This window comes from Strix uralensis, chromosome 1 (assembly GCF_047716275.1).
Source record: "Strix uralensis isolate ZFMK-TIS-50842 chromosome 1, bStrUra1, whole genome shotgun sequence".
Classification (NCBI taxonomy): Eukaryota; Metazoa; Chordata; class Aves; order Strigiformes; family Strigidae; genus Strix; species Strix uralensis.
Genome location: NC_133972.1, coordinates 26,101,398 through 26,120,911, shown reverse-complemented (window position 1 = coordinate 26,120,911; position 19,514 = coordinate 26,101,398). Strand labels below are relative to the sequence as shown.

Sequence of the window (19,514 nt, the reverse complement as noted above, 5' to 3'; positions counted from 1 at the left end):
TCTACTAAAAAAACAGCCCTAACAATCTGGCTAATACAACTAACATGGGCATTTGGAATGCATACTATTTGCTACTGTTCCTCTAGATAGGATTAGCATAAGTCTCATGAATTTGTGTACAGTATTTCAGAAACTGTGATTATTCAGTCTTCTATAGCTTTGTACACCCCAAATTTGCTCAGGTCGTTACTTTGTTTTGAAAGTGGCATTTTGTCTTAGCCCATTTTCAATAGCCCTATATGCAGAACACCTCTGTGCTTTCCCATCACAGAATATTTCCAGGGTTGTCTTCACAACCTGTTGAAGTTACTGGTATTCTTGTGCTCATCTCTTTATTCAAGCTAAATAAACCCAGACATGATGGAAGCAATCATTACCTACGATTTACAGAGCTTCAGACATTCTGCTTGGGCAACCTACCTTTGCCAGATTTATGCATAACTCTCTGCTGCCACTGCCTGCACAACGAAACAAAGATCAAATTCTCTTTAAATTATTACAGATTAACAACCCCTGTCCCAAGTAATTTTAAACCAGTGCATCACTACAGCCCTCACTTCTGCCTTGATTCTCTCTCCCACATCTCCCATAAGTGCCTCTGCATCCCTGCCCTCTTGAAACAAATGGAAAGCCTCCCTTTTGTAGTCTTGAAGCACCTCTCTTCAGTTTATCTTCACCACAAAAAAAAAAAAGACTAAAGAAATGGCAATCTGAATGCCAACCACCACAATGTTTTCCATAGTAGTGTTAAAAATAAGGAGGCCTTAAATGGAAACTGCCAAAATTTCAGATTACCTTATCGACTTGTATTACACCAATCCATAACCTTCCTGTTTTGTTTGACTTTTAAATGATTTTACAATACTGCTCTCCCACTTACAAAGCATTTTTTCCTATTCAGGTTGCTTAGTAGGGAAAGATGATACACTTAACTGCACATGAAAACAGCAGAATCGGAAAACATACAATTAAAAAAGTCAGACTTGCACATTTCATTGTAAATTTTAATTTCACTCATTCTCAGTTTTCCTTGTCCATTTTAGGAATATCTGTTACATATTCACGAGAAAAAGCAGAGCACAGAACAGAAATGATGCTGCATCCCTGAGAAAATTATACAGCCCTAGAGCTAGTGCTTCTCTCCATCCAACTGACAATTTTTCAGAACTCTCAGGGTTTAGCCATCAAGTCTAGGCTTTATATGCAGCAATGTCCGTTCTGAGCCTGTGCCATCCTCATTATAATTTCATTGTCCTTTTATTACTCAGGTACAAATCATTTATTTCAGCCTTTGTTATCAGGCCATCTTTTATCGATTACTACCTTAGAAGTCATCATTGTGGTTACTGCAGTACCACTCTACAAATAACAAAAGGAAGAACAACAGTTTTAAAAAAAAAAAAAAAGAAAGATGAGGCAAGAAAAATCATCTTTTCTTCTCCTATTAAGACCAAAGGATTCAGGGATTAAAGTTCCTTTAAGTCTATTAGAACAGAATCTATTAAGCTACATAAACACTACAAGCACTTCAACTTGGAAACCTTTGTATGCTAGACCAGCAAAGCACTCCCAGAATGAGTGTAAGCTCCATAAAGATGGGCTCTGCATTGCCATAAAGCTACCCCAGGGAAAGAAACCAGCCATTCGAGTACAGAATACACCTTTACCAGGATAATGACATCAGAGAGCAGCAACTTCTGCAAATCCATCCATGCAGAGACAGCATCCTTCCAACATCCTCGTTATCACAGCTACAGCAGTAGTGTTAACTTGACCTTCTCGCCAACCCTAATCTATTTTATGTAGAGTCTCAGAAACACAGAACATCATCATTGGCCTTGTACTTCCAGTTTTCAGTACCTGTGATGTCTTAGTTGCCTGTAAAAGCATGCGACATGTTTCCAGTGCAACTCAAGCAATAATCTTAAGAAAAAAAAAAGGCAATTCTCACAAGTCTTAGCATCCGCCCTCTTCAAGTATCCTGCCTTCTTTCTTATCTCAGATGAACCAGTTTCCATGTCTGCTAACTTTGAAAGTCATACAAGAAAAGAGAAGTATCTACAGAACCGTTAAGTCCCAACTGCCCAGCAAAAACTGGTCAACAAAACAGCTTTCCTGTGACTCTGGAGAGCTCAGGAACTTTTCACAGGCATCCTGACACTATTCATATCACACAGAACCAAGCATTTGCTTTTCTAGAGTTATGGTTTGATGCACAACTCCCCTCTTCACCTTTCACACAGTGTTATCACACAAAAATACAGACAGGAGTAAACTGCACAGACAACTACAGCCTCACAAGAGAAGGAGGGGGGGTAATGCACTTTGAAAACTGCTAAAAGATAGCAAAAGCCAGAAGAGGGAATAAAGAATTAAATGTCAAACCAAGCAGCACAAGACTTCATACAAAGGAGAAGGGGAGGGAGGACAAAAAGTGACAGAAGAAACAGAAGCAGCTTTCAGAAACATTTTCTTGCATCACAGACCAAGTGATGACCCAGGTCAGACCATCACAAAAACGCAGAAGAAATGGAGACCAGATTCCTTCATTAACAAAGGATGAAAAAGCATTATATATATAAAGCAGAACATAAAAGAATGGTACGTGTCCCATTTTAGAAGCCCCATGTAACTGTATCAAAACGACAGGGATATCTTTTAACTTGAGTTCCAAAAGCCATTTGTTCTGAACACCAGGGATATAACAGCACTAACCTCTAGAAGGGATTTATCTTGCCACCTTATTCTGTGTTTCTCTACTGGCCTTGCTCACAGAGCACACATTTACCCATGATGTCATATTCATGTAATTAATTGCTTTAGAGAACAGTCAGATAAGAGCTAGCAGAGTCCAGTTATGTTGTACTAGACACACAAACAATTAGTTCTATACAAAAATGATGAAATAACTGTTACTGACAGATACTTCTAAGACAGCTAAATTTTTCTGCTATTCTAAAATTGGACAAAATCATAATTCTGGGTTTTTTTCTAAATTAATGGTAAGCTAGAAAATTATTGCTTTAAGAAGTTTTAACTGCTTAAGCACTGTTCAAAGTAGACATAAAATTACAGGAAGAAAAAGCAGGCCATTTTACAAAGGAAAAGCCTTGGCCAATTGGATTTCTCACTTTAAACTCAAATCTGTTCAGAGACTACAGGTTTCCTGCTCCTCTGGCCCAGCCTCCCTCAAGCTCCTGGGATTCACCAGGATACTCCCCTCTGCCGTTCAACCAAATGCATATCAATTACGATATAAAACATTCAGCCACACCCAGAGAACTAGAATTTTACTGCTGTTCTATCAAGTAAAAAAAAAAAAAAACACAAAACCACAAAAATCCCACAGTCTGACACTACCAAGACTTTAAGTTACTCAAGAGTTTGTCAATATAGCCTGATTACACTTGATTTCTATTTTACTTCCCATATTTCAAAATCAGCACACTGTCAGAATAAATCCTCAGTTTTACAAATTCTGTTAACTATATGTATTATTTACACACTCATCAGGTTTCATTCATATCCCCTTTATCCATTCACCTTACAGTCTTTTAAAAAAACAAAAATGTCAGGCAGAACTACTACGATATATTAGGCAGTGTAACTATGTTGCCTTCCGAATTCTTAGAGGGGAAGAGAGAGAATCCACCACTGTACCAATAAACTATTTCAACTGGATTTTCCATTCACCCATATGAGCATTTATTATAGTAATAATTATATTAATAATTGTATATTATAATAATTTATTATTCGTTCCCCATTCAAGAAGAATTTCAGAAAAAGCAATGACTATGGTTTAAAAAGTGGTAAAATGCTGGTAATATACTAGATTAAAATGGTCTACCATCAGAGCTTGTCAGCAGAGAACAGCAGCTATACAAGTCTTCCATGAGAAAATTTGACATTTCCAACACTATCCCAGCTTGAGGCAATTAAAAAAAAAAGTTAAAAAAAGACACCCAAAAATAGGAGAAGCACATGATATGAACGTTTCCCATGTAATTTACTCACCTCACTGGATTTAAGAATTTTCATTTTCCCATTTCCAGTCAAATTAAGCATTTCCAGATTATCCAGTGGAAATGCACACTTTAAAAAAAACATCAAATCAAAACGTTTCTAGGCATTTCAGCATTCAATTGCACATCCATAACATGGTGCACTGCTCACTGAAACTGTCACTCGGATGCAAGTCTGCAGTGCACCCAAAGGTATGTTCCCAGCAGAAAAAATACCTCTTAAAATAACTTCCTTCTTTTCTCCCCTTATTCTGAACACGTCTGAGAAACTAACCATCTGAAATAAGTTTTCACTACTCTGTAATCCCACTAAGTTTTCAAGGTAGGACTGCCAAGTCTTTCCATTGTGTATTCCTAGTGATTTGAATTTTCCCCACACCCTTCTTCCCCAATTAAGTCAGTTTTCTGGACTAGATTTTGTACAATTTACAATTTGAACTCACAATGTGATAGAGGTTTTTTATACAAAGACTGTTGCAACTGGACAACTGCAATCCCAGTCAAATCTTCAATTATGGACTCAATCTGCTAAAAAGCTCACCTCTTTTGGAAAGCAGCATTGTATTAATTACTTCCTTGGGTTCATAAATTAGCCTACATTGGAATCCATGCTTCATAGTTGGACTGTATGTAATCCCAGAGCTCATCTGTTTAAGATTGGTATGGATGCCCGAATACTGCACAGTAGCATAAACAAATCCTTTGACTAAAGACAAAACCTTCCATAATCTCCAAACAATAAAATGGTTTTCATTATATGATGACCTAACACAGCAACTACTTCTGGATGGAGAGGCATGCTGGGTTTTTACAGCAGGCTAGCCTTGGTTTTAGCTTTTTGGAGATCTTTTCCCCAGTTACTTTCTCACTGATGGATAGAGGAGCTTTTTGCTCTAAACACCACTTTAGCTCTTCCACAGACACCTTTTCTCCTAAACCAGTCTCACAATACGCACTTTATGATCTATTTTTTATTTTGCTTTAACCATAAAAATGTGAATTGTTCAGATAAAATACATTGATTTGAAACAGCACGAAGTCTTCACCCTGATTTAAAACCCTGATAGGCAATGTCACCTTCCCTATCATATTAGAAAAGTAACAATTCATGTATTTCCCCTTCTCAGACTGCTGAATTTATTATTCCAATGTGACAAATACTATGCTCCACTACACACTTCAGCATCAAATTAGCTCAAGAACAGAAGCAGCTCACCAACAGAAGAATTTCACTACCTTCTCTTTCTACCACTTTCTTCTCAACATTTCTGAGTTTCCAAACACGTTTTCCACTCCTTCCCAATTTTCCTCCAGTCACTGTCAGGGCATGTTCTTGATTCCATAATCCTCAAAAAGAGGACACTTTCAAGAGTAGGGAACCATACTACTCTATAATTCTCTTCTTTTTTTTTTTTTTTAAGGTAGTTTAAAAAAACTAGGTAAGAATTATAGGATTGAAGGTAAATGACTGTGTCAAAGAAAAGCAAAGTTTATGGTTCCAGTAACTGAACGAGATGTCACACAGAAATATTTCACTTTTAGGAAACTCTATCTTATTAGACCATCTCAGAGATGACATTTATGCAACTGCTTAATTCTTTTTTCTTCCTTTTACCATAAGCCATAAGATTAATGGAATTATTCATGCCAATAAAGATAAAGCATGGCATACACACTTGACAGTCAAGGACTTTATTATTAAAAATCATCTCTAAAGTTGTCATTTAAAGACAGGTGGTTGGGAAAACATGCTTACATTTCATTAACTGTTTAACGTCCTTTATGCATTGAGGTTCCTCAGTTTATCATATTTTCTAACATAAGAAAATGTAAAGAACCACAGTATTCATTAAAAGCTTTACTGACTTTGAGCGTCTCTGAATGAAAACTGGATTTTTAAAATAATAATTTCTCTGCATTATTGTAATTGCATATCAGTCAAGCTGAACTACAATTTGCTGGATACTTTTAGAAATGTTCATATCTATAATGGAGATAAGAAATAGAGGAAGTATTATCCACAGCTAATAGATGGACTGCTTGGTTTTGATCATCATGCCCTTCATGATTTTAACATCCACAGAACTCTCACACAAATAAAATCTTAAGAGAAATCTCCCTTCCTGTTTTGTCATGTCCCAGTCAATCTTTCAAGTTTACAAGCAAGCCCACTTTACGAACCAAAACATCATTTCTTTCTGGGCATCTGCAGAAACAATTGCTACTGACCAGCTCATCAGTTTATCAACTTCTGCTTGCCATGATAACTACTTTCTATGGCCTGAAATTCTATATAGTCAGCAACAGACATGCTGCCCAAATTTTATTTAAGTAAAGAAGAGACTACAGTAAGGATAAATATTAATATTCATTTTCTAATTTCAAATAGATTTGCTTAGAGGTTGCTTTTTAGGACTGAGGGAGGAAAAATAGCCTTAAAAATAATGCATCCATTTTTACCCATCAGGCTCAGAAGTCATACAGATTTGTGGAAAAGTACATTCATCACACCAATCTATCCTTTAGCACAACATGGCCACATTGTGAGGTAACAACTGCAATTTAGGGGCAAACACATAAACAAAAGGTACACAGTGGAGGTTGATACCATAAACAGCACTTACTGCTCACAGCCCAAACTGGCTGGCTGCCCAATGCTACTTTGTGTCATTTAGTAGAGCTTGCCACCTTCCTTTTTATTTGCTCTAAATTCACTACTACTTAATTATTAAGTAGACTCCGATTTTTGCACTGCGGATCAGAGAGAAAAAGGTAGCAGTGACATAATTGGGGGAATAAATGGGCCAGTGCAATCTTAATTCTGGCAATGTTATTTTCATCTCGATTCAGGTCACAGATTAAAAACAAGAGCTTCTAGATAAGAAAATGCATTTTCCTTCATAAGAAAAACCACCAAGGTCTAAACCAAAATAAGAACAGAGTACTTCCATGTCACTTCCAATAATCCGCATGCAGTGAAAGGGCATTACGCTTTAGAAAGGCTTCTATGCAATTCTAAAACAAGATACGGGAAGCATACAGAGAGACAACTAGTTACACACACCAACTCCATTTCCATCTGAGGGGAAGGCACTGCTCCATATGACATAAGACTGCTGCTAAATTGGTTGTCACTGAAGCCAGGTCCACAGGATAGTCATCTGCAGCCATTTGGGCATCAAAATGAAGCAGCTGTCCGGCTTATCCTCTCACAGTGCCATCTTTCCACCTTATCCAGGAGCAAGACTTTGCTCCTCTGAGAAAGTAAAATTACAGAGACCTACTCTGGAGCCTGTATGGACAACTGCTTCTCTGCTCCAAATCTTTACACACTATTGGTCTGTCCCAGCTAGCAATAAAACACCTACCAATAAACAAGACAACTATCAGAAATCAAGCTCTTCATTTTCTTCTGTTCTCCCCAAATCTAGCTAAAGTGGGTTTTACATTAAGATGTTTAGATTTCACCTAGTCATCCCAAGAGGATGCAAAGGAGTAGAATGCACGCACTTTGTTTAGTCAAGGAATATTCTAGTTGGAAAGTACCTTAAGTCTATCCAGAGAAACAACTCTTAGGAGGACCTACACACAAACTAGGTGAGAAGTAGTAAGTAAATGAGAAAAACTGACTAATTTGCTTTCATTACCATAAAAAAGTCACCTATAAAAAAATAACTAAATATTGCGGGGGGGGGGGAGATCACTAAAAACTGGAAAAAGTCTTTCTTCCCCAAAATAAAGAAAATATAAAGAAAATATATATATAATGAGACATTCGATTGCACCTAGCTTGTGAAAGCAGCTTTCCCATATTGCTATTTGTAATTCTCTCTACTGACATTAGCAGCTGTCAAAACTGCTGAACAAACAGCTGCATCACCACAAAGTTCTAAACATCTCCCAAAACTGAGACAGCCGTGCCAGGAACCTCATTGCCTATTCTTTTCTGTAACAAAAAACCACACCAAAATCATATGCAATACAGAAATATTTGACCTTGCATAAAAACATGTCACTTTTTTGCTTGTCGCTTTCTGCAATGGGTTCCATAAGATTTGACAGGTTTGGCAAGCACACTTCACATCAAAAATTGCCTAGGGCCCAGCAGCAGCTCACCTTCCACAGAGTACTTACAAAATATATCATGAAATAAACAGTTTAGAAGATGGCCTAACATACCACAAATACAACTCTCCAACAAGCCGAATAACAGATGCAGGAAGCCTGAAATGCTGAACCAAAGGCTCTACCACATACATTAAACATACTAAGAAAATGTAAGCACCCCACAGACATATTTGAAGGAAAAGTAATCAAAAAGAAGGCAGCCCTGAATGCAGCCACTGTGAACACAGCTGCTCAGAGCACTAATGAGTCCAGCAGTGACTGACACTATTACATATTATTCTTTCAACAGTCTCTACTTTCAGTAGGGTCATGTAAACACACACAGAGAACACATTTCCAAGTAAGGTCATATATGAAGACAGATCAATAATGAAGTGAGATTTGACCAAGGGCAGTATTTTACAGAGATTTCCGTCTCCTACTTGCCACATTCTGCAGGAGATTTCCGGTCTGAAAAGGGAAGATGTGACCTTAGCTTGGTCCTTCCAGTACTTGCCATTACAACATCCATAAATGAATCAAATACATCCATTTGACAGCCTGGTTCTCATGCAGTATAATGAGAGAGTAACAAGTTCAGTCACCTAATATAATGCCCCAACAACACACACTCACAGGGAGCCTGGAACTGCTGGTTTTGTATCAGCACTACCACACAACAAAGTTTAAAGAAAACCACATGCCATTGAATTTGTGTAAGTCAGCCAGGTCTAAATCATAATTTCATCTCGAAATACTATCACCCATAATCCAAATTCTCTACAACTTGCAGCTACTAAATTTTGGCAATCCCAAACATACACACCCCCTGAAAGACACTGCTGAAGAAAAAACATCTGTTCAATTGATATATCCCCACACCCCTCTCCTCCTCCTTCGGCAACTAGAGCCTGCTCTCTGAACTACATGAAGAGAGACAGATACTAATACTAGAAGGACAGAAAATGCAGGAAGGAAGCAGTAAACTCTCTCATACACACACCTCCCTGTGTCTACTGCACACACAGTGTCTTCCACTGGCCCCATCCTAAACTTTTGTATCACTTCCCTCTTATGGTGTACCAATGATGAACCAAACCCTTATTTGCAGAGGCAAAGTTGGTTTATGTTTCTCTGACTTGTGCCTCCCCACTCTTCCTCTCTCTTCTCCAACAAACTGTACTCCTCACTGTTCAGAATTAAGCCCAACTCAACCCAGCACTACTGTTATTGGATATTATGTCCCATCTAGAGGCAGCACCTTCATACATCAAACATCTGCAGACTTTTAGAGCTCCCTTTTGCTGCCAAGAACTGCAGACTGTATACAGAAAAGCACTCAGCTACAAGACAACCAATATGACCCTGAGTTTTTATGCCAGACCTGATATTAGGATTTCACCTGGAGATAAAATACTTTCAGAGACTAAAATATTAATGAAACAAATAAAGGCACAGAGAGTGACCCTGAACAACAGCATGAACGCTGAAGCTGAGGAAGAGACAACTGCTGAATGACAAACCAAGGGATGGCCCAAACACCTCCAGGTGGGATTATAAAGCAAACTATTCAAGTAATCAGACCACACAATAGACTGCAAATAGAAGTAGCTCAAATTACAAGACTACTCTAGCTTCAATTAGAGTAGCTACAGAGTAGTTCAGCTACTTTAAGTGCTGCTTTTTGCTCAATTCAACAAGGAGAGAACAGAAATTAGGAATATCATTCAAGTCATATCTTGAGCCAATTACACAGACAAAAGGAGTCTGTTATCTCTCAGCTGGAAGTATCCGGGCTGCATGTCTCCAAGTTAAAAGCCAGACCAATTATCTATGTAGGTGAAACCTAATGAGTCTGTTCCTCACAGGTGAATATGGTTCTATGCACAACAGTACCAGTTTGTAGTGGTAAATCAGGGAACTTCCGGGAGTTGACCTGCATATAAATAAAAAGGAGTAAATGTCAATGCAAGCAAATTGGCCATTGGGAGTTCTTTCCAATTCATTTTTACTGCTTACTGGAAACCAAGGTTGCTTTAAGACAGACTGTAAAAAAAACCAAAGTCACAGGAAAGGTGTCTTAAGTCATGGAACTGAATTGTAAATTCTGTGCTATAAAATCTGCACTATTTTGTATATAGTAATTATTGAACAAAATAGCTAAATCACTGAAGTGTCTTTGCTGTTACTTCGCTCTTCCCTCATTTTTAATTATTAAACATTAATTATAAAAGGTTAGATAGGATTCATAAACTCTCTTAATAAAAAGATGTCACCAACCTAAAAGTTTTCAATAGAAAGATGTTGCTGAAAATTACTTAGAGCAGTCACATATGTCATGGTTTATGGAGACAGAACCTCAGTTTTACTATGACCACTCTGCTGCCAACAAGTAAGGGACAATTTATAGAGGAAACAAAGTGGAGGGATGAAGGAGTAGACAAGCAGAGCACTTTTAACAGTGGAATGTGCCAAAAGCTTTTCAGTAAATTTACCTAAAACCAAGTAAACAGAAAAATTTGAAGAATCATTTGACACTACAGTGAAGAATAAAGCACTCTACTAGGCAAACTTCCAACCACCATCCAGAGCAAAACATTCTCCTGCACTGGACTATATGTACTATAGGGTAATTATTAGACTAGTGAAGATTGGGTGTTTTCCTGCTTCTCACCAAAATTAGTTCATCAACTTCTTGAACACATCCTTAAAGGAAAGAATTAGTTGGTTACTTCTTCCAAGGCCTATCAGGTGATCAACAGAAAAGCCAGCATGAGACCACACTTTGAGAGTATGTTTGTATCATTCTCCTAAGCTACATAGAGCATTGTATTTTCTCTTGATAGCTGCATAGTTTCAGTAGACCAAAGCAAGCACATACTGGAAGCAGTAAAGATGTAAGCTGGAGTACTTAACAAGAAAGATATCAACACCCAATATATACTTAGTTTAAGATCTTTTTTGGCCAGGTTAATTTTCTGCCGTTTTAGCATGGTAATGGAATTCAGCTCACTATCAACAGGACACCAGAGTCATGGCAAAGTAAGAGGGAGTAAGAAGCAGTGAGGTGTATTCAAGGAGGTTGCCACCCTTTTGTTGACAACATACTCTTAATTCAGTTCAAGAAATCTCATTAAACCATCCCTCTGAGGGCTATTTTAATGACATAGCACTTTATTGCATTTATCAGCAGGGATAGAACTGTAGAGAATAATTCTGATGCTTCTGTTACTCTCATTTGGTCTTTCCTACTTCCAACCCTACAAAGTATCCTAAGTGATGGTGTATGCTCTGAGGCTTGGGGTTTTATTTTTCAACCACAGAGGAATAACCATAGTACTATTTTTTCTCACTCATTTCTGCCCTATACCATACTCTTGACTCCTGTCTTCCCACCTGCTAACATAAAAACCTACGTATATGGAAAAAGTAAACCTACAAGTGGAAATGCAAATCTACATTCAACACTCCCAGGCACACTGTGTACAGATCTAGTTATATCATTCCTGCTATGCTTAAAGGGGACCAGCATGCAGAAAAAGCACTCTCTTTGTTCTTTTGTGATTTATGAGACACACCTAGGATGCTCTCCTCCAGTCATATTAGCCTCAAGAAATTAGTTCCTGCTTTCCCTAGTCTTCCCGGAAGAGTAATGTGCCAGAAACACTACCACAAGATAATAAATAAAAAATAAAAAATAAAAAAATCATTTGTGTAGAGCAAGCAGGGAAATATTCTGAAGTACACAGGAATCTAAATGAGTCTGTAAAGGCATTCCATCTTCTATGCGTGCTTTCTCAGAACATATTTTTGCATTCTAAACCTTCAAAAACTTCCAACAGGTACCATTTTAAAATATTACGTCACATTTATTACTGAATACCTGCAGGCTCCAAATCACATGTTAGTAATGCATGCTGTGGCAGGAGAAGCTGTTATGCCTTCACATTGTCTGCTCCCCTCCACTTCATTGCTAGAGATCATCACCCCTGCGGAGCAGCAACCAAACAACCCTAACAAAGTCCTGTGCTCAGTGATACTAGAACTGATGGGCTGGTGGCAGATGACGTTATGAACAACAGCAGCTGATGGCACTGACTCACAACCTCTACTACAATGGTTAAATGAGTGAGGAAGAAACACAAGTGGTAAAGGAGTGATCAGAAACAGGCCTTGGTTAACTGAGACATATGATTACTTCCCTCTCCCTCAGAAACTGGCGTGCTAGCCTTACTGCCAAGTGTGGGTTACATTTATAGATCTTATATTTTCTTTACAAGACACGAGTTACAACCGGCTAAGCTGCAGACATGAGGTGGGGTTAAAACCTCATTAAAACTTAGGGCTCATCACCACTCCTCTTCCTTCCTTCCTCCCCTGCTACATGGTCACAACCCATCCCTTGGGTCTTCTCTACTGCTCAAACTCAGTGGTAACCAATTCGATTTGCTAAACCAGGGGAAAAAAATTATAGAAGGAGGAGACAGTTGGGAGAGGGTCTCCCCCATTCAGCAGTAAGGTGAACCAGTGGCTCATCTTCTGGTGTCGTAAAAGCAGCTGGTACAAGCTACCACAAAAGCAAAGGAGGGTCATTTCTGACACCATCTACCAGCTTGACCCAAACCAAAAAAGGCATTCATCCTAATTATATCAGCAGGCAACAACTGGAATATGCAAAGTAATTTGTAACTACTAAATCATTTTAAAAGCCTACAAAGAAACGGAAGCCATGTTCATTTTTCCCTCTTAACTATGCAGTAAGTTTTACATCTTCTTCTCCTAATCTGCTTTTCCAACATTGTTATTTGGAAGAAAGTCAGAGATATTTAATTCTGTGTAAGTTACTGATATGAGACTCCAAAGAACTTGACATTCCTCTAGAAGCTAAAACCCTTCCAAAAATTATATTTAACTTGATTTACATTTGATGCATTTCCATGGATGAAGACTTAGGAAATCAGCACAGACATCCTCTTATAACTGTTTGCATTCCATGTGAACAATTCCATTCCCAAGCTACTATATTGACAAAAATACACAAAGTAGCTCTAGTATTCCTCAATATGTACAATTCCTTTATGATCACTAAATTAAAATGAAGGAAAAAAAAAAGGCTAAACAGACACAAGTCCTTTAAACCTCTAAATCACTTACTTTTAGATAGAAATACAACATCTTGCTCATTTACACCACAGTCCACAGCAGTTGTGCAAAGTAAACAGCAACTGTTCTGCCAAAATCTCAGTAAATTGTTCCATCAACATGATTGGGCAAAGTGAAAAAAAGCTGTCCTTAGAAAGCACAAGTGAAAATCATTTGTAATTTCTCACTCTTCCTCCTCAAGGAAGAATTGATGATTCCCACTTTAAAAACCTAGTTCAGCTAAACTAGCCTTCTTCTATTTGGTGTCACATTAGAACTACTGCTCTGTCACCTTCATTTCTTTGTTCCCGTCACTGACCAGTAGTAGTGCTCAGCACCACATCCCAGTATAGCCTATAAAATAATAAGAGTTGTAGTCAGTTAAAGAATAATGCAGCCGTGTCAGTTTTTGGGTAGAAGAGGAACTTTGCACAGCCATCCATCCAGCAGGAAAGAGATTCATTTCCTCTGCAGCTACAAGCATTACATGGAAACCACTGGGCAGTATTTTCAGCTGTGGGTCTGTGACAAATACACCTGACCCCTAGCTGTACTTCGGTTCAGGCTGACTAAGGAGCAGCAGGCCTCACTCCCTGTGGTGAACCTGCAAGCTGGAAAGCTCCTGGTTTACATACAAGGGAGTGAAGCTGCCTCAGAAAAATATTTCAAAAGGTGGTCTCAAAACCCAAAAATACAAGATAACCAAAGTACAGAACAAGATACCAGAGCTAAAATGAAGACATCTATCTTGTCTATACTATTGACTAGTAGCCAACTACTTCACTCTACAAATATTACCATCAGGATGGGCCCAGTTGGAGCTCTTCCTGAACTGCGGCTGGACTGCACGCCAGGTGACTCATCCCTTGAGCAGGGATACCTCTCAAGGTTTGAGATCCCTTACCCAAGACTAACAGATCCTTCTTTACCCAAAGCAGAGAGACCTCTTACCTATGACAGATCCTCAGTAAGTGAAAGATAGCATGCTGAATTAATATTAATGAAACATTACTAACCCATGTAGCTCTCAATATTATTATAAACATTGTGTAAGTAATTCCATTAGACATAAATAGTTGTCTAAGTCTGAGACTAAGACTGGACACAGCCACAGCTAGGCTCCATAAAGAGTTTAGAAAGCAAGGGGGTCCACTCTTGTCCTGGTTTAACCAGGATAGGGTTAAGTTTCCCCAGCAGAGGGGGGGAGCTCTAGCCGGGTTATTCAGATACCATGCGGACATCAAATCCTGGCAGGTCACATTTCCTGGCGCGGGAGCGCGGTGCACTCGTGGTTTTGTACATCGTGCTTCAAACTGCTGTATTTGGTAGCTATTTTGCTCTGTTCATTGCTATCACTATTACTGTTATTGTTATTGTTGTTGTTGGTTGTGTTGCTATTGCATTGTTGTATTAAACCTTTCCTTATTTCAGTCTTGGGCCTTTGTATTTCACTCCCTTTGTGGGGGAGGGGTAGCGGCCGCGTGGTCTCAGACCCCGGCAGGGGCTAAACCACCACAACTCTGAACCTTGTGACTCAACAGGAGGGTCCTCCCTAGTCTTTGTATTTCTTCCATTAGACATAAACCATTGCCCAAGTCTGAGACTAAGACTGGATCCATCTGCACCTAGGCTCCTATAAGGAGTTTAGAAAGCAAGGGGGTCCACTCTGAACCTCATGACTCAGCAGGAGGGTCCTAGCTTACTCCCTGCATCTCCAGTCTCTATGTGAATCATTCTAACTCAATTCTAATCCAATTTTCCTTTGTACATTTCTTCCATGCAGTAATTAATAAGGTGAACCTTACCATCAAACTTATTGAGCCTTGTTAAACCACTGTTAAACTTTGTTAAATTCTATTAAAATTGTTGAACTCTGTCAAATTATTCTTTTACCTCAATAAAACATACTGCTGCTTCTCTCTTTTGAGTGAGGTGCATTCCACTCATCCACAACAAGGTCACACGCATTAGTCATTGAACCTAGCAGTCCTGACTTGACAGCTTGTCCAGCACACAGAGAAGCTCACTTGCTGCCCCATTATCAACTTTCAACTAGTCCAAACTCCTTGGAAAGTAAGCTTTTATGCAACAACTTTCTCCCAGGCTGAAAATACAGCCTCTCCCACACTAGCAACTACTTTACTAATACGAATTTTAGACAGGCAGTCGAAGAAAACAAACAGTAAGAACAATTTGCACCGCTCAGTACCAGCAGTCCTGACAAATTAGTTTCTACTGTACTCAGTACTACATCAATTTCCATTTTAAAATTACAAAAAATTTTATTTTTCAGGAGACTCCTACATTACATAACATACGTTTCTGTCAAATCCCTTGTTATATCTTACTGAACTACTGAGAAGAGTCATTGGCTGATCAGATGGCAAGCAGGTACTTTTAAATAAAATTTGACATCATTCTTAATACAAAAGCAATTGGTTTGCTCTACAAAAAGCCACAACCTCACTAGTAACTTTTAAAAAGCTTAACATAATTTGTTGTCATTTCTATAGTTACAATCACACTAGTTATAAAAGCAATTCAGAAATTGCTGATCTAATCCACCCTCCCACACAAATAAAAAAAGCTCCTTTGGCATAACTGAAATTATGAACTTCTGAGCTACGAACAGACAGCTTCAAAAGAGAAGTTTAAATTCTTCACTTTCGCAATAAACTAGTACATGGGTATTAAAGAAATAGTGTCAATAATGAAACTATGATAGCAAAACCGATTTCTAAACATGCTGACAACATCACTGCTTATCAAAGGTATAAAGCAGAATCATCTGCCTGTAGAAGATCAAACCATGGAACAATGAATTAATGAGACAAATAAAAGATTTTTTAGAGTCTGCTTCTAGTTCAACTTCAGAGTTTTTAGATTCTCTCAGGTCAGGTTTGTGCTCTCCTTTTTGGCAAAACCGGCATTAAATATATTATAGCAAAAGGGCAGGCTTTTTTCCATGTGATGGGAAATAGCATAAGTTATGAGACTTATATTAAACTTGAAATTCTATGGTTCTAGCACTAGCTAGAACCCCAAATTTTATTTTTAGTGGCTGCATATTTAGGCTACATTGTAAACATCCTCATGAACCTCCATAGTCCTAATATTGAAATGTTACAGGGAGATCTGGAAGAAGGAAAGATCAAGTTGTTATAGCTTAACCATTTCCTCAACTAGCAGTTATAAGCAGTATGTTTCCCTTCAGTTACCAGAAGTCTTCAGTTTTAAGAACCAGAAGCGGGCAAAATTACTCTACTGTACTAAGTTCTCTTCAGTAAAGACTTAGAATTCATTTTTGTGTCTTTCCTTCAAGTGCAGTTCAAAAAGTTCTTCCTTCTAGCTTTTTTTCCTTGTCCCTAATTATGATAAAAATCAATGCTGTATTAAGTACTTCTGTATTTAACCACTTGTTTGTAGTTTTCTTTTAGTTTACACCCCAATGTTATCAACTGTTTGCAAACAGTCTTAATAGATGCTACTCCTTAGCTGTTTGATCTCTTACCTGGCACCTCAAACAGACAAGATAAAATTTGAGGGCTTCAGAATGTACGCCATCCCTCTTGTCCCCAACAAAATAACTCCTCTCATTCACTGTATTTGTATTATAATCAGAAATGCTCAAGCAAAAAAAGCAGGGGAAAAAAAAAACCCAAAAGCAATGTTAGTCCCAACTGAAAACTGCAACTACGGAGAGGTGCATTTTTTTTTAAACAGCCATTTCTAAAAAAAATTACTATTTTTCAAAAGAAAACATTGTAAAGATGTATTACTCCTTCACTTTAGGGAGCACAAACTGTAAGTCCGTTTTTCTAACAGATCTGACATTTGAAGGTCACTTCTGCTCTGCAGTGCTCTTTGGTACCCTTCTACCTGCCTTCACCACACTCCTCCATACTCACACTGGTCCTGCACTGCAGCATTTGACAAGGCACCCTCCCTGCTCTTCATTCTGAGCAGTGACAAGCAGACAGTAAGGTAAAAGGACGGTTAAAAAAAAACAACCTAAATACACTTGGAGGCTAAAACACCAGCAATAATTTTAAGCATTTCCTTAGACTCCTCTAGTAAACCCCGTGCTTGCTGTTAGAACTGCAATAGCCAGCTTGCCTACCATGCAGTCCCTGAAACAATGACAGAGCAGCAAATGATGCAGAAGAATTTCAGGAAGAAATTCAGTAGCAGGGTTTTCAAGAAACAGAACTTCTTTCCCCTGAAGGGAAAGGCATAAGGTGGTCATTTTTTCCTTCAGCAGTATAAACATGCCACAACTTAACTGAACCTCTGAATCCAGTGTTGGCAAATACAAACAAAAAAGGAGTGTGAGGGGGGCGGAATAAACCAACTCATAAGTGTAAAATACTCTTTAAAATAAGCACAGAACAAGTGGAGATAATAAATAAATAAACTGCCAGAGCAGAGATCCTGTAGTTTTCACATTTTCAGAACTAAGTTACAGTTTTAGAGTTTTATAATTCTGATATTTTTCTTTTTAAAAGTGTGCAATTTAGCATTCCAATAATTAAATCCAGTTGAGGGAATTATGTAATGAAAGTTAAAACTCAGAATGAGTAGGTATTTTCAGTCTCAGACATCTGTTCCTGATGTCCTGACACCATCTCAAATAAGCGATCCGTGAGAAACTGCACTATATTTTTTCCTATACCAGCTGCTTTCTCTATTACTACTGACAGTTCCATTAAGCTTTCCAGCTCCCTCAGTTGAGACACCTATTCCACGCCTCTTGTGTTCAATCTGTTCAAACGTCACTTCTGAAAAATCAATTTTTACACTCAAGGGGAACAAAACCCGAAAAGGCTTCGTGTCATTAGCCCCCTCTCTGGAACCCGAGGTCACAGCCCGACCATCTCTTATTTTTAGCACATGCAACATTTTCATATCTGATCTCCTTAATTTCAAATCTTTTCTTCTCTTCAGTCCATCTCCTACAGCACTACTCCCCCTACACTTCCTGTCACAGTATCAAAAGCAAGATCAAATAAATGGGAGAGAGATCCTTAGAACATGGGAAGGAAGACAGGTGGATTCATACCATTTATCTGATCCTACAGAAAAGCTTCATATTCAGCTGCCAGCCTGTTTGTTCAATGCAAGGAGGAGCGAGGCTATATCTGGCATCTGTTCAGCCCTTTCCTGGAGACTTTAATTCTTCCACTTAAAAACTAGCATAGAGGAAAAGGTAAGAACTTCAGTTATCAGGTTAACAGTTGTAAGCTGCTACAGTCTGCTTAGAAGGTCCAGCTATTTCCCAGAGTTCGTCCCTCAACTCAGGGACTCCCACCAGAATCTCTGTGCCCAAGAAGCAGTCACCTAAGCCTCCTACCAGCTTTCACAGCCTTCTGACCCCTCTACAAAAGGTCGTGCACAGGGAGACACTTCCCATACTTTCCCCACACACAGAGAGGAGCCCAGTGTGCTACGGGGAGCCCAGAGTTCTGTCTAGGTTTGAATGATCTGCCAGTCTTTAGTCCACAGCACAGCAAAAATACAGTATATATTACAGGATTTCTTTTGGCCAACGTTTAAAATCACGGCACTGAATGAAGTAAGCTACCATACCTGCAACCTACTCTTTGCCATTGGGCCCAGGGGTTTATTAATTGTGAATTAATTCAGCATAGCTCAACAACTAACACCAGTCTGAGCTCACGGGCACAGACGAACTCCAGGCCACGTAGTGCTGAGCACACCAAAGCAGGGCTGCGGGGTAGCCGTCAACGCCACCCATCAGAAACCACAACAAAACACTCCAGTGTCCCAAAACACAGGCATCGCCCGCCTACGTCCTGTAAGCAGCACAGGGCATGTGAGGACATAAAGGCTGGAAAAGCACTGGATTACCGTAAAGCTGCAGAATGAAACTTACAATCTGAACCTCTGACCCCCTGGGAAGGACAGAGCAGCTAAACAAGGCTGTCATAACTGCCAGGTTACCCATCGCTTGCTGTCTGCAACTGACTGTCATGTTCGTACCCACATCTGAGAGCTTTGCTTTCAAGATACTGGCTGTTCTCAAAGCTCCTTATGACTATCAATTCTAAATTAGTATCTTTACTAAAAAAGAAGGATAAGAGTACCAACGAAGTCATTATTTTCCCAACATAATTACACTTTCACTTTTACTATCAAAATATATCAACTGGGGGGAAAACTTAGCAGTCCTGTTAGCAAGCTATTCAATGACAGAAGAAAACCAAGAAATTAGAAGTTCCT

At 38.8% G+C, this 19,514-nt stretch overlaps 1 protein-coding gene across 2 annotated transcripts in view; it reads right to left on the bottom strand.

Annotated features, from left to right (window-relative positions):
• Positions 1 to 19,514, bottom strand: part of OSBPL10 (oxysterol binding protein like 10) — a 120,051-nt gene that overhangs the window by 86,385 nt on the left and 14,152 nt on the right. Inside the window, exon 1 of one of the 2 annotated variants that reach the window (XM_074860764.1) lies at positions 1,668 to 1,727. The exons of the other annotated variant lie outside the window; for it this stretch is intronic. Within the exon in view, the coding sequence (XP_074716865.1) occupies positions 1,668 to 1,726 (59 nt within the window). The 5' untranslated portion in view covers position 1,727. Of the gene's footprint in view, positions 1 to 1,667; positions 1,728 to 19,514 lie in introns of those variants that run through there. 2 annotated transcript variants of the gene reach the window in all.